A 20,077-nucleotide genomic window follows, 5' to 3' on the forward strand; every position below is an offset into this window, starting at 1 on the left:
CCTGCCATTCTGGCCAGCACTTATATTTCCTTAATCCAGCCCCCTTGCTCCTCCTGTGGCTGCCTCTGTCCAATCAGCCTGGTTGAAATTCCTATTGGCTGTTTGCTAGAACCAATCACAAAAGATACACCCATTTCCTCTTGCCTTTTATGGGAAACAAAAAGCTATATATTCTTCTATCTATAAATGACAAATAAGTAGTCATATATCTTACATTTGTCTCAACAAGGAACCTTAATTACCAGCTCACCTCTTGCCCTCCTTGCCCTATTGCCCTCCAAAACAGATGGTTAATCTTAAATTTTTATCTTAAACAGATGTCAAGGATCTTGAGTTCACATCATCATTGAAAGATCTCCTTCTTTTGGAGGTCTTTAAACAAAGGCCTGACAACCATATGTGTGCTCTAATGGTGTTTCCTGCTTGGCAGGGGGGCTGGGCTGATGGCCCCTGTGATCTCTTCCAACTATATGAAATAAGAATCTAGCATAAGGATTTAACATTTCTTGGTTTCTAAATCCTTTGCATAATTACATTTAAGCCAATATATTTAATAAATAACATAAATAACCTTTTAAAAGGAAAAGAAATCTTAAAAGGATCTCAGTTTAAGAAAGAAACAACTTTAGAAAAGACTTCCCAAAATACTCCCTCCCTTTCTGCCAGCCAGATGCTCTTGGCCTTTTAACCTTAGGAAAATATGGCTCAAGTTTAATGGGAGGCACATGGTTTTATTTTACTATCTACCCACTCTTAATTATGTTTTTCTCTGCTTTTTTTATCTTCTGTAATATGTAGGGTCAGTGTAACCTTGGCTCTCAGCCTGTAATTCCCTTTTTACGACTTTGAGAATTGTTTTCTGCTATAAATCAGGGGGCCCCCTTGTCCAGGAGGATAAACATCTTGCCAAGGTTCTTAGGCAGCTGGTCTTCTGCCTGGCATTTAACATTTGAAAATCTTTAAGCTCATTTTAATATACAGGAATTTTAAAATATAATCTTTGATTAAAAATGCAGGCTATGATTAGATGCCTCACTCAGGGCCCCAGGGTGTTCGCCCCTGAGCTTGAGATCCATAGGCAAGGAGTTCCAAAGTCGCAGGTGCTGCCGCCACATTAAGCGAGCAGGTGCTTGCAAAGGCAGGATGGAGGGGCATTTTCTGACACCTGAAGCAGCGCCCGTTCAAAGTGGCTGGGTGGGCACATGTGGGGCAAGGCCATCTCTGATGTCATCTCTGAGGCGGGTGGCCCTGTCTGCAACGGGGCACAGAAAGAAGCTGAGGCAAAGTGGATCGGCCGCACCATACTTGATTGAGCGAGTGGATGCAGACCATTTGGATCCCTTCCAGTCGGGATTCAGGCCTCATCATGGTACTGAAACTGCCTTGGTCGCACTGGTTGATGATCTCCGGTGGGCTAGGGACAAAGGTGAGAGCTGTTTCCTAGTTCTGCTCATAGCTGTCAACTTACAGATTTGAAAATAAGGGACCAGCAGCCTCGAAAATAAGCGATCAGCAGCCAAAATAAGGGATTTTCCGGGCACAGGTATGTTCAGCTTCTGAGCCCCTCCGAGCCAAAGGCAGAAAGCCCAGCCAGCAGCCAAACAAAGCCTCATCAATAAGGGACAGCAGCGGGACATGGCGCTGGGATAAGGGACTGTCCCGCCAAATAAGGGACACTTGACAGCTATAGTTCTGCTGGCTCTCTCAGCGGCTTTTGACACCATCGACCATAACATCCTTCTGGACTGTCTTGAGGGGCTGGGAGCTGGGGGCACTGTTATACGGTGGTTCTGCTCCTTCCTCCCGGGCCGTGTCCAGAAAGTGGTGGTGGGGGATGAGTGTTCAGACCCCTGGGCTCTCACTTGTGGGGTGCCTCAGGGTTCTGTCCTCTCCCCCATGCTTTTCAACATTTACATGCAGCCGCTGGGAGAGACCATCAGGGGGTTTGGACTGAGTGTCCATCAATATGCAGCTGATACCCAGCTCTACCTCTCTTTCAAATCGGAACCAGTAAGGGCAGTGAAGGTCCTGTGTGAGTGTCTGGAGGTGGTTGGAGGATGGATGGCGGCTAACAGGTTGAGGTTGAATCCTGACAAGACAGAAGTACTGTTTTGGGGGGACAGGAGGCGTGGTGTGGGGGACTCCCTGGTCCTGAATGGGGTAACTGTGCCCCTGAAGGACCAGGTGCGCAGCCTGGGAGTCATTTTGGACTCGCAGCTGTCCATGGAGGTGCAGGTCAATTGTGTGTCCAGGGAAGCTGCCTACCAGCTCCATCTGGTACGCAGGATGAGACCCTCCCTGCCCACAGACTGTCTCACCAGAGTGGTGCATGCTCTAGTTATCTCCCGCTTGGACTACTGCAATGCACTCTACGTGGGGCTACCTTTGAAGGTGACCCGGAAACTACAACTAATCCAGAATGCGGCAGCTAGACTGGTGACTGGGGGCGGCCGCTGACACCACATAACACCAGTCTTGAAAGACCTACACTGGCTCCTAGTACGTTTCCGAGCACAATTCAAAGTGTTGGTGCTGACCTTGAAAGCCCTAAACGGCCTCGGTCCAGTAGACCTGAGGAAGCGTCTCCACCCCTGTCGTTCTGCCCGGACACTGAGGACCAGCGCTGAGTACCTCAGGTTAAGAACTTTGCTTCAGGATGAGAGCAGAAATCATGCCCCGGCGGCGCAGCGGCAGCGGGAGGCCCCATTAGCTAAAGTGGTGCTTCAGGTTAAGAACAGTTTCAGGTTAAGAACGGACCTCGGAAACGAATTAAGTGCTTCACCCGAGGGACCACTATGAGAATAGGACGCTGAGCTCCTTGGGCCATGGGTTCTGGTCGCCTCAACTCAAAATGGATATTTTAGGGTTGGGAAGGGTTCGGAAAAAGACAAACCAAAAGGATCCAGGGATGGGACTTTTTACTTTAGAGAAAAAGCAAGTATGAAGCGACGTGGCAGAGGTTTATGAAAGGATGGATGGCTTTGATAAAGCGGGCAGAGGAAATTTTGTCTCTCCTGACACTAGAACTTGTGGACCTCCCATCAAGTTGAATGCTCTTGTGCTCGGATCCTGATTGCGGATTTGCTCCAAGAGGCACCTGGTTGGCCCCTGCGGGAGCAGGAAGCTCGACCACATAGGCCCCGCTTGGGCCTGATCCAGGCAAGCTCTTCTTCCTCAAGCCATGACTGCTAAAAAGTGGTACAGCATCAGTGCGCTTTGGGGTGTGGATGGGAAAGGACAGTATCACAACAGGACCGATGAGAAAACGCTGGATTCCCTTTTATTTTCTTTTTTTAAAGCAAGCAGTTGTTGCCGCCCTGGGCTCTCTTTGGGAGGGATGCAACCTTAATAAACAAGTCCATAGAAAGCTTGTTTTACTGCATTCCATGCGCTCATGCACTGATATAGAGACATGAAATAAGCCCTTTGAACTGCATCTCCTGCTGCTGCCAGAATCCGTTCCACGGCTGCCATGGCCAGCTTTCATCGGCAGAGGATGCTGTTTCACAATCGCTTTCACATCCCGTATCTCAGATCCTACCAGCCGAAGACCAAACTCCGAACACAAAGCAGCGTCTCGTGGCATTTTAGGCAAAGCACTTGCGCTCTGGGTTGATTAATTAATCAATCAGAATATCTACGAGCTGCACTTTAAAGGGAGATGGCAAGGTGAAGGAAGCTGAATGCTGGAAGATTCAGGACATGGAGCGCAGAGCTAAACTGTGGAACTCCCTGCCACTTGGATAGCTTTGAAAGGGGATTGGGCAAATTCAGGGAGGAGGAGGGGGCTCTCGAGGGCTATTCCATCCATAGTCCTTTCCTACTCCATGAACTTGCATAATCCTGCTTTAAAGTCATCTGTGTTTTCGACCACCCTTGTGGGAGTGAGTTCCATAGTCTAACTCTGAGCTGCATGAAGGAGGATTTTATTTTATTTCTTCCTTTCCCAAATCTTCCTGTGCTCCGCTTCATTGGGTGCCCACAGGTTCTAGCGTTAGGAGAGGGAAGAAAACTTTTCTCTATCCACGTTCTGCAGGCTGAGCATAATTTTATAAACTTTAATAATCCAGCAGGGGGTTGGGCTAGGCAGCGCCTTTTTGACTGGCTCCAGGCGGGTCTAATTGGCAGGTGGGGCCCTGAGTCACCAGGCGGGTGGAGATAGGAACGCCAGGCGGAGGGACTGCGCCCAGGTGAGAAGCTCCCTGGGGAAATATAGCAATAATAATAATAATAATAATAATAATAATAATAATAATTTATTATTTATACCCCGTCCATCTGGCCGGGTCTCCCCAGCCACTCTGGGCAGCTTCCAACAGAATATTAAAATACAATAGTCTCTTAAACATTAAAAGCTTCCCTAAAAAGGGCTGCCTTCAGATGTCTTCTAAAAGTCTGGTAGTTGTTTTTCTCTTTGACTTCTGGTGGGAGGGCATTCCAAACACACAGAAGGCTCCCTCCCTCCATCCCAGGCAGGCAGCCTCCCAGAGAAGGGTGCAGGCACAGGCAGGAAGCCTTTGCATACAAAACAGAGAAGACCCCCGCCCCATTTCAGCTCTGAAAAGGCAGAGGGCTCCTCGCTTCCATTCTCCCCAAATCCCCATTTCTGCTTGTTTGTACGTCAGATCCATGCGCATCTCCTTAGTTGTTGCAGGAATCAGTGTTGGCACACACGGCCTCTGGACATGGTCTGGCCTCCTTCTCTAAGGAAACAGTTCTACCCTTACAGCCTTTGGGGCAAGGCTTGTACATAGTAGTACTGAGGCCAGAGGCCAAGTTGATTTTACTCAGTGGGGATGCTGAGTGCAGATCAGAGTGGGGGGGGGATGTGTGTATTTTCCTAGGCTACCCCATTGCTGGAGACTAAGTCTGTTGCTGTTATAAACAGCAGGTGCACTGATGTGAGTTCCACTGATACAGTGGAGGAGATGCACCAGGTGCGCAGATCAGGAGGCGTTTTGTAGTTGTTGTTTGGTCGTTTAGTCTTGTCCGACTCTTCGTGACCCCGTGGACCAGAGCACTCCAGGCACTCCTGTCTTCCACTGCCTCCCACAGTTTGGTCAAACTCATGCTGGTAGCTTCAAGAACATTGTCCAACCATCTCATCCTTCGTCATCCCCTTCTCCTTGTGCCCTCCATTTTTCCCAACATCAGGGTCTTTTCCAGGGAGTCTTTTCTTCTCCTGAGATGGCCAAAGTCTTGGAGTCTCAGCTTCAGGATCTGTCCTTCCAGTGAGCACTCGGGGCTGATTTCCTTAAGAATGGATCGGTTTGATCTTCTTGCAGTCCATGGGACTCTCAAGAGTCTCCTCCAGCACCAGAAATCAAAAGCATCAATTCTTCGGCGATCAGCCTTCTTTATGGTCCAGCTTTCACTTCCATACATCACTACTGGGAAAACCATAGCTTTTACTATACAGACCTTTGTTGGCAAGGTGATGTCTCTACTTTTTAAGATGCTGTCTAGGTTTGTCGTTGCTTTTCTCCCAAGAAGCAGGCGTCTTTTAATTTGGTGACGGCTGTCACCATCTGCAGTGATCATGGAGCCCAAGGAAGTAAAATCTCTCACTGCCTCCATTTCTTCCCCTGCATACATTTTGGGGAGCAGCGGGTGCTTATGGATCCAAATGGATCACTTGCATGTTCTGCCCACCGTTTTCCTCCCAGGATTTCAAAGTGGGGGGGGCTTACACTGAATGCCCACCACGACCCTGCGAGGTAGACCAGGCGCAGAGAAGCAGTGCCCAGCCTATGCGCGCCCCCGGAGAACCTCGGGGTGTCCGATTTGAACCCTGATCTCTCCCGGACTCCAACCCCACACTCTAACCACTACACCACGCTGCCTCTCCTCCGGGTAGCCTTCATTCTCCTTCCCAAGAAAGCGGCCCCTGAGCGCTGACTCCGACAGGGGCCGCCCAGGAACAGCATGGGGGCCGCTTGGGAGAAGCTTCCCACCCTGGAGGAGGAGCCTCCGCGGGCCCAGGTGAGCCGAGGGCGGGCAGGTGAGCCCGGCTGGCCCCGCCCCGGCCCCGCCCCCGCCCGGCTTCCTCTTTCTCCGGCCGGGCAGCCGCGCCCAGGGGGCCCCGTCGGGCCGAAGCGCCGCCGCCGCCGCCGCCATGCACACCCCGGCTCAACCGGCAGCCGCCCCGGTGAGTGAAGGGGGAGCCTCACCTAGTGGTTGAAGCGGGCCGGGCTGGAGTAGGGGGGTGCCCCGGGATCCCTTGGTGCTGCTGGGGGGGGGGCGCTTGCAGTAGCAGCTCGGTGCCGCTTTCCGAGAGCGTCTGGGCATGTGCAGAGTGCCTGATCTCTCCTAGTGAGGAACTGCGCGCAAAACGCCCCCTGGCGCAGCTGGTGGGAAGGATTTTTTTTGGATAGTGGGGTCGCTTCTCGCTTCTGCCCCCCAAACCTCTCCACCTGACGGCCTTAAAGGAACCCCAAAGCCTATTTTTTGCCCCCTCCTAAGCCAAGATTGGATGGTCTTCGGGGCAGAGACCTCCTACCTCAGAGCCCAGAATGGAGATGAGCCCCAGCAGCGCCCAATTTCTCTCGTAAGTCAGGATTCTTACAGCTTGGGGCGGGGTACCCAAGTCCCTGGACAGTCCAGACTTCGTCTCCAGAGTCTCCCCTTTCCAAAGAAGGAGATTCCAGATAAACATTAGGGAGAAATTTCTGGCTGTTAAGAGCCGTTCGGCCAAAAGATGGTCTCTTCTTCACTGGAGCTTTTAAAGCAGAGGTTGGGTGGCCATCTCTCAGGGATTTTTTTAGCCGTGATTTCTACATTATGGGGGCTGGAATAGATGAACCCTGGGGGCCCCTTCCCAGCTCTACAGTCCTGTGGTTCTTTTCCTTCCTGCTGCTGATTTTCTCACCTGTTCACACCACCTGTGGAAGCCCAGCTCCACCTTTCGTTATGCCTGGCTGTGATCTGAACCGTAAAAGCTCCTCGCGTGGCACACCCAGCCTGTTACTGAGGATCTGTTAGGAGAATCACGACAGATCTGTGTCAGAGGAGAGACAGGGCGTCGCTCCCTCAGTTTCATCTAACTTCCTGCTACTGCACCTTTCTGCTATCCCACCTGTGTTATGCGAGAGGGGGTGGCAGGACAGGGGCCCGACATGGAAGTTGTTGCATCTGGCCTGACTCTGGCGTACTGTGAAGGGAGCCCTGCCTCTCTCAAGAATGCCAGCTTGTCTCCCTTTATTTATTTATTTTTAATTAAAACATTGCTAAGTTGCTTTCCTGGGCAAACATCTATCCAAAGCAGCCAGCCAGCAAAACAACATGCAAGAGGTGGTAAGAAACAGTTTGATGCAACATCAGCAAAAACAAAAGCTAAGACTATTCTAGGCTGCACCCACAGAAATCTAGGGAAATCATAGTCCCGTTCTGTTCTGCCTTGGTCAGACCACATCTGGAGTCTTGGGTCCAGTCCTGGGTGCCACAATTTAAGGAGGATGTTGACAAGCTGGAATATGTGCAGAGGACGGCGACCAAGATGATCTGGAAACCAAGCCTGATGAGGAACGGTTGAAAGAGCTGGGTATGTTTAGCCTGGAAAAGAGGAGACTGAGAGGAGATACGAGAGCCATCTTTAGATATCACCCGGAAGATGGCAGAGCAAGTTTGTTTTCTCCTGCTCTGGAGGGTAGGGCTCGAAGCAATGGATTCAAGTTACAAGAAAAGATCCCGACTAAATATCAGGAAGAACTTTCTGACAAATAGCCCTGGCCCAAACCATTCAGAGCATTGTTGTTGTTGTTTAGTCATGTCCGCCTCTTCGTGACCCCCTGGACCAGAGCACGCCAGGCACTCCTGTCTTCCACTGCCTCCCGCAGTTTGGTCAAACTCATGCTGGTAGCTTCGGGAACACTGTCCCACCATCTCGTCCTCTGTCGTCCCCCTCTCCTTGTGCCCTCCATCTTTCCCAACATCAGGGTCTTCTCTTCCCATGAGGTGGCCAAAGTATTGGAGCCTCAGCTTCAGGATCTGTCCTTCCAGTGAGCACTCGGGGCTGATTTCCTTAAGAATGGATTGGTTTGATCTTCTTGCAGTCCATGGGACTCTCAAGAGTCTCCTCCAGCACCAGAATTCAAAAGCATCAATTCTTCGGCGATCAGCCTTCTTTATGGTCCAGCTCTCACTTCCATACAGCACTACTGGGAAAACCAGAGCTTTAATTGAGAGCTTACTCAGTGGCGTAGCGTGGGGGGTGCAGGGGGGCTGGCCGCACCGGACGCAACATCTGGGGGGGGGGCGCGCGCTTGCACTCGCAGCTCTCTGCCCCTACCTGGCTGAGTGCTAAAATCCATGGGTTAGGGGGCACAAATTACTTGCCTTGCCCCGGGTGCTGACAACCCACGCTACGCCACTGAGCTTACTCAAGTGCAAATAGGAAAGAGTTCTGCACTTTAAAGGCTGCAGGTGAGGCACCAGAAACTGCACCAGGGGTTGTGAGAAGGAGCTGGTCACTCACTTGGTCAGGTGGAAATATCCTGGGTAGGTGGTGAAAACAGACTGCTGCTTGTTTTTGCTCTCCCAAAGTGAGGCCGAAACTTCAACCAAGGCAAGAGATGGTTGCAGCAGATCTTGCCAAAAACGTTCTGCCACTCGTGAGCCCAGAATCCAATGAAATTAATGTTGTTGCAATTTAGTACCTGCCCTTCACCTAAAGAGTGCAACAATCCTGATATTAAGATACAGTATTATTGTAAGATGCAATACAGTATTGTTACAATATTTGCTGCTTTATGTTACATTATTTTTTATTATTTTTTTATAAAGCAGTAATTAGAGAAAAGAAGGGACCCATTGACGAGTGGGAAGTCAACTTAACGGAAAAATTGTATTAAATTTGATGTGATTTCGTATTGATTTGATAGAAATTTGTTAAACTAATAAAAAATATCGGACAATATTTTTTTTAAATAGCTTAAAACAAAATGACAGGACAAAGGCAAGTCCTTAAAAGACACGTCTCAGATGTCAACAGCTGGGGTCAAGGGGCGAGTCTTCCGCCTTCCCTGAAACCTGAGTGATGAGGATGCCATCTGTGCAAAGCGAGTGCCACAACTTAGGGGCTGCCACAGAGAAGGCCCTCCTTTCCTAGACTGGCACCTGCCCCCCTTTCCAGATTCAAGGGCTTTAAATGGCCACAAGATCCAATAATCTGGGTTGGCGTGTCTCCCTGGCCCCTCAATCCTTTGCTGTCCATCTTTTTCTTGGTCAGCCTGAGCCGAGACATTTCCCTCTGGCTTATGTGACCAGATGGGGTGCAGTGGTGCTGCCAAGGTGGCTGATTCTCCCGGGCATTGCAGAGAGTTGAGGATGGACTGCTGGAATTGAACCAAGTCTGCATCATTTTTCTGCCCCAGGAGCCCGGGGGGAGTGGAGCTGGGGTCCCCTGCCTCGCTGCGGTGCTTGTATGCCTTCGCCGGAAACCTGGGACTGAAGGGTTAACCGGGCAGCCTGTTGCTCTTTCGAGAGCGGCTCTGTTTCCTCTTCTGAAGTTTGGTAACTTGGACGCAGCAAGGGCTCTTTGAAAATGGGATGACGAGGGCTCTTTGACAATGGGACGCGTCATCCTGCCTTTCAGCAGCTCGGCTGAGCCCCTTTCCACAAATGGGAGCAGAAGGCCTTTCATTTGGCGCAGCAAGGAAAACAGTGCACACCCCCATTTATTCAGTAAAAAGAGTGAGCAAGCGCTCGGCAAATCTTCAAGGCTGCGAAACCAATATTCCCTTCAAAGGCTCTTCTGCCTGGCTGAATCCATAGGGATTCAGGAGGTTCCAGCTGGAAGAAACCCCCACAGACCTCCACCCCACCTGCAGTCTTCCCTGGGGGGCATCTGGTGAGCCACTGTGTGAACAGAATGCCAGACTAGATTCCTCCATCGCAGCGGGTTGGACTAGATGACCCCAGGACCCCTTCCCACTCTGCACTTCTGTGAGTCTTTCTAGACAGGTCTTTAATAATAATAATAATAAATTTTATTTATACCCTGCCCTCCCTAGCCAAGACCGGGCTCAGGGTGGCTAACACCAAGTAAAAACAATTGATTAAAATACAACTTAAAATCTTGATTAAAATACAACTTAAAATCTTGATTAAGTACAACATTAAAATGCAGTCTCATTTCAGTAGAAACTCAAATCAAAAACTTTTTGGGGGATGAAAACGTCAAATCTTCACCAAGGCCAACTATCCAGACTGGTCCTACATGGGCCAGAAAAAAGCCAGGGAAGTCCCCAAATAGGAGTTCCATCACAGAAGGAGAAAGGAAAAAGGAAAGAGGGGAAGGGGATCAAATTGGCTCCAAGCCAAAGGCCAGGCGGAACTACTCTGTCTTACAGGCCCTGCAGAAAGAAATCAGATCCCGCAGGGCCCTAGTCTCATGAGACAGAGCATTCCACCAAGTTGGGGCCAGTGTTGAAAAGGCCCTGGCTGTGGTGGAGGCTAATCTGACTTCCTTTGGGCCCAGGACCACTAGGGTGTTGCTATTTATGGACCTTAAGGTCCTCCGTGGGGCATCTTTAGCCTAGACCCAGGCTCTTCCTAGGTGCACATTCAGAAGGACGCGCGGAGGCAGCTAGGGGTGGTTCAACTCTGCGCCTGCAGTCGGAGGCAGCCATGCTTCTGAATGCCGGTTGCTGGAAACCACAGGAGCGGAGAGCATTGGTCTTGTGTTCGAATCCTGCTTGCAGGTTCCCCACGGTTTGGCCCCTGTAAGAACAGGATGCCGGACTAGACGGACCACTGACCTGGTCACGCAGCCGAGTTCTTCTGAGCTGCCACAACCATTCAAGGGTTGAGCTTTAAACGGTGACGCAAGAGATAAAAAGAGCCGAGCTTCTGGATCAGGCCCAGGGCTCCTGCAGTCCACCATCCTGTTCTTCCAGTGGCCAAGCAGATGCCCCCAAGCAGAGCCCAAAATCAGGACCGACAGGAGCACAGCAGCAGCGCTGCCCCGCCCTTCCTAGGACTCTCAGCTACAGATACTTGCAGGTATCGCTGCCTCTGACAGCAGAGTATCTACAAATGCACAGGACTAGCCTGTTGAGCCACTTACTGGACTTATCCAGGTGACAGGGTCATGGACAGACTCTCCCGCCTGACCCCTCGCTCCTCCTGCTTCTGTACACCAACCATATGTCCTGTCTCCGACAGTGCCCACCCGGATACATGGTGCATCTAATTTGTGAAGAAGGAAAGGCACTTTGCACTTGCTCAGAGGCAGTCTCTGCATTGTGCCGCACGCTCTCAGCGCCGAGGCTTTGCTCCGACCTAATATTTGCTGGTGGGTTTAACTGCATTTCAATCCCATCTTGTTCTCTGGGAAGCACAAGGTGGCACACATCCTTCTCCATTCTCCATTCTCTGCTTTTATCACCCATTTCCTTGGAGGAAATGAAGGCCAAGTTAATGAAGTCCGAGCGATGATGACTGGCGGAAGGGGCCCACCGCGTGTTGCGCCCGAGTGGAAATTCGAACCCGTCTCTCTAGCCTGGATAATACAAAAGTTTGAAAGAGTGAAACGCTTTTGGGGAGTGCCCACAACAAAGGCGAAGGCCTGTCTGCTTTCCCCCTTGTGCATTTTAACGTCAGTGACGCCTCAGCCTCTTCCGCCTACTGTACTTAGCTGCTGCAACGCAGGAATTGCAGATAAAGTTCCCAAGAGTTGGCCGTCCAACTTCCATTTAAAAACCTCCCCCAAAGGAGGGGCCAAATGAAGTCACAGAAGGCGCTGAGGTAAAGCAACTGAGGTGTGGAATTTTTTAAAATTTAGCTTTTGGAAATCTTCCCAGGAAAAAAATAATCTGGATACCTTTTGGAAACCTTTGAAATCAATACATTGAAAGGAAACCTGATCATAGTCTTGGTCTTTTCCCATTCCACATATAAGGGAGTTTTTGTTAAATTCTCTTAAAATAATTACTTACTGGACACTCGGTGTTCTTTTTAATTATACAGTTTTAGATTAGTTGAAGTATAAGAATGCAAGTTAAATACAGTCATACCTCGGGTTACAGACACTGCAGGTTGCGTTTTTTCAGGTTGTGGACTGCCGAAACCCGGAAGTACCGGAACGGGTTACTTCCAGGTTTCGGCAGTTGTGCATGTGCAGAAGCGCTAAATCACACTTTGCACATGCGCAGAAGTGCCAAATTGCAACTTGTGTGTGTGCAGACACGCCACTGCAGGTTGCGGCAAGAAAAATGAACGAAATATGTTTTAGTAAGACTGGATTGGTGTCATCTTAGTTGCTGTTTTCAGATGGCACAAATTTAAAAAAATGGAAATGTATACATCCCCCCCCCCCAATCTTGCAGCATCACTAAAATATATCGTTGTTTTATGGGTGAAGGGTGGGGTGATTCAGAGTTCTTCTCTGAAGGTGCAAAGCCACCCTTCTCTCGCTGCACCTGTGGAATCCAGCGGCTCTCTAAACCCGCCAGGTTACGAAACCTCATTCCTGGGAACTGCTGTGGGCCTGTGGTCTGGATCCAACCACACGAGGAGTCAACAGGGTGCCCTCAGCATGACCTGCCCGGCACTTCTGGGAATCGCAGTGGGTGCAAAACAGGAAGCTGGCGAAACAGACCAGAGACATTTGCTGGGCTCCCAGGGGCGGTTGCTCGACTACTGCCTTCTTTCAGTAAGCTGTGGGGCTCTCCAGATGTTTTCGACTGGTTGGAGTTAGGCATCCAAAACACTATGAATTCCGGTGTGAGCTGCATTTTTTCTGCATTTTACGACGAATGCTAAGCAAGAAACACCCCCCCTTCTTTCGTAAACAAGAGATGAGGCGCAAGCGTCGTGTCTGACGAAAGCATAATAAAAGTTAATTCGGGGGCTAAACTAAATTTGAAGGAGCTGGGCGGATCTTTGGGCGGCACATATGCTAAAAACAGCCCTGCACCCTCCCCTCCATGGTGTTAGAATTCCTGCTCCATGATTGCAGTCATGGGATTGCTGTCTATCACATGCTGGTGTATGTTTTGACTCCACAGAGTGGGAAGTGACGGAGACAGGATGTTTGTGTTCCTGTGTTCCGTGAAGTGGGACTATTGTCCTTTGTCCTTTTTCTCTTTGCTGTCTGATGCTGGAGAGAGAGGGAGCCATGTTGCAGTGCTCCGTGTGTGTTTATATGTAAATAAAGTAGATTAGCCAAAATGCTGAGTTGCTGAGGTCTGTTGAGCAAGCTGCGAACACTCTGCGGATCCCTAAGGGTGCCGATGTCTGTTGGCATCGGTCGCTGAGATGTTCGGGCTGAAGGAGGCTTATGAAGCTCCTGAACGAATGACCAGGAGGGGGGGAACATGCCAGTCAGGCATGTGTCTCTGTCAGGGTCCTACTCGAGTGTAGGGCTGAACTCCTGACAACTTTTCCTCTTGTCAACTTTTTCAACTGCGTATTATTTCATAATCCATGGCCTCCAGGAATTGTTGCATGGGAAGGGAGCCTGAGGGCATCTAGTCCAACCCAAATCTATCCTGACAGATGGTCACCCAACCTCTGCTTTAAAATCTCTGAGGCAGGAGAATCCACAATCTCCCGAGGGAGACTGTTCCACTGAGCTAAAAAGTCCAAAATGCTGTATTGGGTATTGTTGTATTTTCCCAATTCCTTGCTACTAAAAAACCAATTGGTAGAATATCTGCAGCTAGCGAAGGTGACAGGAAGGATAAGAGTCCGACCGAAACAAAAGGTCTATAAGGCGTGGAGAATCTTTAAAGAATACTTTACAAACTATGGTATAAAAGGAAACATCTTGGCAGAACTAGACTGTATAAATATAAGTTAATAGGGAGATTAAAAGAGACTATATAAGAAATATGCAACTGTGTGGTATAAGTTAATTGATAAAGTACAGTGAGATTAATTGGAAGTCATTTTTAATTTCTTTATAAGTTTTATACCGTATTTTTCGCCCTATAGGACGCACTTTTTCCCCTCCAAAAATGAAGGGGAAATGTGTGTGCGTCCTATGGGGCGAATGCAGGCTTTCGCTGAAGCCTGGAGAGCGAGAGGGGTCGGTGCGCACCGACCCCTCTCCCTCTCCAGGCTTCAGGAAGCTCTGTGCAAGCCGTGGGAGCCCGCGGGTCCCGGGCTCCCACGGCTTGCGCAGAGCTGCCTGCACCCCGAAGCCCCGGCGCCCTGAGCAGTCGCGCCGGGGCTTCGGGTAGCTCTGCGCAAGCCGCGGGAGCCCTCCCCCAGCTTGCGCAGCGCTGCCTCTTATCCCGAAGCCCCGGTGCGCTGAGCAGTCGCGCCGGGGCTTCGGGTAGCTCCGCGCAAGCTGCGGGAGGGCTCCCCCGGCTTGCGCAGAGCTCCCTGTTCTGGGGGCTGGGGTCGGGGGAAGCTCAGGTTTCCCCCGCCCCAGCCTCGCACCTTGGGGGGGAAATAATTTTTTTTCTTTATTTCCCCCCCCAAAAAATTAGGTGCGCCTTATGGGCCGGTGCGCCCTATGGGGCGAAAAATACGGTAATTGATTTCAGTATCATGGGGAAAATTTGTTGAATATCTGAAAAGAATATGTGATGTGCAAACAACGATGGCGGGATTTCAAGAAGCACTGTGAAAGTCGAGATATATTGTTAAAAAGAAATAGAAGTGGGAGGGAAGTTTAATGGCAATATAATCAGAGAAATGCGTAATTGAGAGGTAAACATGGATGATTGTCAGAGAAGCCGAAGGAAGTTCAAAAAGAACTAAATTTGTGGAAATTTCGATAAGATTGTATACTTGTGTTGGAAAATTAATAAAAATTATTTATTAAAAAAAAAGGATTATAAGTGATGTTATACTAATTTTGTTTTTTCGTATGTTGTGGTTTGTTTGATTTCTCCATTATTTGTTTGTTTGTTTGATTGCATGCTTGTTTGTTTGTCTGTTTTCCCATAAATGTATTTATTTTAAATCAATGAAGATACACTTTTTTTAAAAAAAAAGTCTGAAATGAAATGCTGCAGCCTTTTTTTTGCAGTGCCTCCTTCCTGCCTCGATTTCCGGTGACCCTCCTTCTTTCTCCTCCAGCCGCCGGGAGGTGCCATCCTGATGAATGGGGCGCCCCTGGAGGGGATCCCCCCATCTCCTGCCAGTCCCGCCCAGAGCCAGCTCTCCTTCCAGATCCAGCCAGTGACCCCGCTCCCTGAGCCCAGCCAGCCCCGGGGGACGTGGGGAGGGAAGTACGAGTTCCTCCTCTCCTGCGTCGGGTACTGCGTGGGGCTGGGCAACGTATGGAGGTTCCCGTATCTCTGCTATCGCAATGGAGGCGGTGAGTGGCTCGGATGCTCTTGGCAAAGAGACGCCTCATGCTTCTAGTCCCCAGGGTGGCGGCTGGAGAGCCTGAGGCAGAGGCTGGGGAGCTAGGTCCTTGCCTGAGCTCCTTGGTCATTTATTATTTGCCGTATTTTTCGCTCCATAAGACGCACCTAGTTTTTAGAGGAGGAAAACAAGGAAAAAATATTCTGAACGAAACAGTGGATATGTGATTTTTGTGGTTCATGCTGTGGCCACAGACATGTGATTTGACGGTGAGTTTGGGGTAGCCCAATGCAAAAATCCTGAGGATCCATGTGGATCCATGCTTTGTAACCACGTTTTTGCGCCATTGCGGCCCCATGCAACAGTGGATGCGTGATTTTTTTGGTGCAGGCTGTAGCCATGGACATGCTATGTGATCTGATGAATTTGGGGTGACCCAATGCAAAAATCTTGAGTATCCATGGACTTTTACCTCCCCCCCGGCAGCCTCCGCTAGCATCCCTTATCTCCCTCCCGATCCCACCAATCAGCTGCTTCCTTTCAACACCCCCTTCCCTCTTGTTTGCCTTAGTGTGTTTTCCTTAGCTGGAACGGTTTTTTGCTCCTCCTTTTCTTCTTATTTCTCTCCTCATTGCTTCCTATCTCCTCTCCTAGCAAGTTTGCTGTCTTTACCTCCCCCCTCCCAGGCAGCCTCCTTTATTGCTAGCGTCCCTTATCTCCCTCCCGATTGCTTGCCGAACAGTGGCTTTGTTTCAACACCCACTTCCCTCTTTCAAAAAATAAAAGCATGATCTGCTTTTCGCCCCTGGGCAATTTGGCTCCAGGGACCACACATTCGCTCCATAAGACGCACAGACATTTCCCCTTACTTTTTAGGAAGAAAAAAGTGTGTCTTATGGAGTGAAAAATACGGTATATTTATTTATATATTTATTGAATTTATATACCGCCCTATACCCAGATGTCTCAGGGCGGTTCACATAAAAGGATCACAGTATATAAAATTAAAATAAAAGCAATAACCCAATAATACACCCCCCCCCAAGAACCGCATTTTAAAAGGGTATAGGATGTTGGTCAGGTCAACCAAAGGCCTGGTTGAAAAGGAACATTTTTGCCTGGCGCCTAAAGGTGTATAATGAAGGCGTCAGGCAAACATCCCTGGGGAGAGCATCTCACAGATGGGGAGCCACTGCAGAGAAGGCCCCGCTCTCGTGTTGCCACCCTCCGGACCTGTCAAGGAGGAGGCACATGAAGAAGGGCCTCAGAAGATGATCTCGGGGTCCGGCTAGGTTCATATGGGAAGAGGCATTGTGGTCCTGAGCTGTTTAAGGCTTTACAGGTCAAAACCAGCACTTTGAATTGGGCTCGGAAACAAATCGGTAACTAGTGCAGTCAGACCAGGATCGGTGCAATATGCTCAAACCATTTTGCTCTGGTGAGCAACCTGGCTGCTGAATTCTGCACCAGCTGAAGTTTCCAAACCGTTTTCAGAGGCAGCCCTACTTATAACGCATTGCAGTAATCTAACCTTGAAGTTACCAGAGCATAGGCAACAGTAGTTAGGCTATCCCTGTCCAGATAGGGACGTAGCTGGGCCACCAGCCAAAGCTGATGGAAGGCACTCCGGGCCACTGAGGCCACCTGAGCCTCGAGCGACAGCAAAGGACCCAGGAGGACCCTCAAGCTATGAACCTGCTCCTTCAGGAGAAACTTAACCCAATTTTACAGCCAGGGCACAGAATCTGTGCGCTTTTAGGAGGATTCACAGCTTCTATTTCTGCATCTCTGCATCTTTCCTCCTGTGGTTTCGAAGGACTTTGCAGCCTCGCCCCAAGGAGAGGCTGGTGCCCAACTTTCCCCATCGTACCCTCTGGTGCTGCCACCCTAAAACAGCTGCAGTTGAGCTTGCCCTGGCAGCACACTGAGGCTGCTCCTCTTCTGGGAAATGGACCACACAGGGAAAGTCTTGCAAAACATCCTTTCTCCAACGGTCTTAAACTTCAGAAGGCAAAGCAGAGAGCAGGTCCTGAGAGTGGCAGGTATTTTCTCTGCATGCCACCAGGCAGTTCCACAAACCTCCAGAATATAAAGGAGAAATTGAAAGTGCAGGCCCCTGGCACTTGCAGCAAACCAGGCCCCAGGCTTCAAATCTTGGGAAATCCTTCTGCGTTTCGTCACCAACATCTCTGCAGTTTCCGCCCTCAGGGGATGTTCCAGCAGATGCCGCTGGAGGGCCTAAACGCCTTTTGAGCTTGATGCATTGCAAAGAGGAACGGGCCAGCCTTAGCCAACCTGGTGCCCTCCGTATGTTGAGGCAGAGCATAGCCGTTGTGACTAGGAGCCATCGCTAGCCCTCTCCTCCTCCATGAATTTGCCCAATCCTCTTTCAAAGCCATCCAAGTTGGTGGCCATTGCTGCCTCCTGTGGCAGAGAGTTCCACAGTTTATGCACTACACAAAGAAGTCCTTCCTTTTCTCTGCCCTGAATCTCCCCACATTCAGCTTCACTGAATCCTGACAAGACAGAAGTCCTGTTTTTGGGGGGACAGGAGATGGGCAGGTGTGGAGGACTCCCTGGTCCTGAATGGGGCAACTGTGCCCCTGAAGGACCAGGTGTGCAGCCTGGGAGTCATTGTGGACTCACTGCTGTCCATGGAGGCACAGGTCATTTCTGTGTCCAGGGCAGCTGTCTACCAGCTCCATCTGGTATGCAGGATGAGACCCTATCTGCCCGCAGAGACTGTCTCGCCAGAGTGGTGCATGCTCTGGTTATCTCCCGCTTGGAGTACTGCAATGCGCTCTTTGTGGTGCTACCTTTGAAGGTGACCCGGAAACTACAACTAATCCAAAATGCAGCAGCTAGATGGGTGACTGGGAGTGGCTGCCGGGACCACATAACACAGTCTTGAAAGACCTACATTGGCTCCCAGGATGCTTCCGACCTCAGTTCAAAGTGTTGGTGCTGACCTTTAAAGCCCTAAATAGCCTCAGCCCTGTAACCCTGAAGGAGCGTCTCCACCCTCATCATTCTGCCTGGACACTGAGGTCCAGCGCTGAGGGCCTTCTGGCGGTTCCGTCACTGCGAGAAACCAAGTTACAGGGAACCAGGTAGAGGGCCTTCTCAGTGGTGGCACCCGCCCTGTGGAACGCCCTCCCATCAGATGTCAAAGAGATAAACAACTACCAGACTTTTAGAAGACATCTGAAGGCAGCCCTGTTCAGGGAAGTTTTTAATGCACGACATTATAATGTATTTTTAATCTTTGTTGGAAGCCGCCCAGAGTGGCTGGGGAAACCCAGCCGGATGGGTGGGGTACAAATAATAAATTATTATTATTATTGGACATCCACAATTTTTAACATTATGGGAGAGGGAGGAAACTTTCCCTCTGTCCGCTCTCTCCTTGCAATGCTCAATTTTTAAAACTTCGATCATGTCTCCTCTTCCTGATCTCATCCCCAAACTGAAAACTGCTCACCCATGGCACCAATCCTGAACATCTGCTTAAAACAAGGGGGAATCAGTCATCCCGCTTAGTCGAATTAAGCCAGGCACAATTTTGGGGGTTTGCTCCCCCAATCCCTGACTAAAGGCCTGCCTTGTGTCCCACAGGGGTGTTCCTGATCCCGTACGCCATAATGCTTCTCTTCACTGGGTTGCCTCTCTTCTTGATGGAGCTGAGCCTGGGCCAATATGGAGCTGCAGGACCCATCACTGTCTGGAAGTGCTGCCCCCTCTTGAAAGGTAGGTGCTTCCAGGTGCAGCTTGAAAAATATTGCTGTTCGTATTTCCATAGTGAGCAATTGATTCCTTTATCTCTCTTGCAAGTCACCTTGAAGGGTTTTTTTTTTGGGGGGGGGGTGGTTTTCCATCCCTTGAGGACAAACCCTGTACCCCTTTCAAGACTCCGGGTTCCAAGACCTGTGTCCAGCCACTAACCACAGCTAAATCTGCAACAGCTGTGTTAGCAAACTCCTGAGCATACCTGGTGAGCTTCTCATGCTTTGTAGCTCCTCTTGTCTTTGTCCACAAAATTAAAAGCCACCTGCTTCTCGGGAGAAAAGCAATGACAAACCTAGACCGCACCTTAAAAAGCAGAGACATCACCTTGCCGACAAAGGTCCGTATAGTGAAAGCCATGGCTTTCCCAGTAGTGGTGTAGGGAAGTGAGAGCTGGACCATAAAGAAGGCTGATCACCGAAGAATTGATGCTTTTGAATTCTGGTGCTGGAGGAGACTCTTGAGAGATTGAGCAACGCACAATTCAGACAGCCTACCTCCAGGTTAAACAAGCATTTTGTTCAGACTTAAAGATAGGGATCATTGGTTCTTGCAGCCACCAATAAAAACTTCGCCACTGCTAATGTTCTAGCGTTTGTCCGGTCTGCCAATAGGAACTTGACATAGTGAGCCTCTGATTTTCCCGGGAAAGGTACCAGCAAGGGTAATATCAGTTCAGCCCTGGCTTGCTTGCATTTTGCACAGTGCAGCAAAATATGTTCTATAGAATCAATGTCTTGGGCACACAAGCAAAGTCTGTCCTGGTAGGGAACTCCTCTCAACCTGCCATCCAATACTGCAGAAGGAAAGACGTTAAATAATAAATTATTATTACAGTGGTGCCTCGCAAGACGAAAAGAATCCGTTCCGCGATTCTCTTCGTCTAGCGGTTTTTTCGTCTTGCGAAGCAAGCCCATTGACGGCTTAGCGGATTAGCGCTATTAGCGGCTTAGCGGCTTTTAGCGGCTTATCAGCTTAGCGGATAAGCAGATAAGCGGCTTAGAAAAAGGGGGGGGAAGGGGAAAAAAGTCAG

The 20,077-nt window shown here is 49.8% G+C and overlaps 1 protein-coding gene across 1 annotated transcript in view; it reads left to right on the top strand.

The window, feature by feature from the left end:
* The first annotated feature begins 6,061 nt into the window (after positions 1 to 6,061).
* Positions 6,062 to 20,077, top strand: part of LOC307214782 (sodium-dependent proline transporter-like) — a 33,604-nt gene continuing 19,588 nt past the window's right edge. Inside the window, exons 1-3 of the mRNA XM_079973780.1 lie at positions 6,062 to 6,148; positions 15,031 to 15,271; positions 18,877 to 19,008. Of these exons, the coding sequence (XP_079829906.1) occupies positions 6,116 to 6,148; positions 15,031 to 15,271; positions 18,877 to 19,008 (406 nt within the window). The 5' untranslated portion in view covers positions 6,062 to 6,115. The remainder of the gene's footprint in view (positions 6,149 to 15,030; positions 15,272 to 18,876; positions 19,009 to 20,077) is intronic.

Source organism: Podarcis cretensis (genome assembly GCF_951804945.1).
Source record: "Podarcis cretensis genome assembly, chromosome: 4".
Taxonomy (NCBI): Eukaryota; Metazoa; Chordata; class Lepidosauria; order Squamata; family Lacertidae; genus Podarcis; species Podarcis cretensis.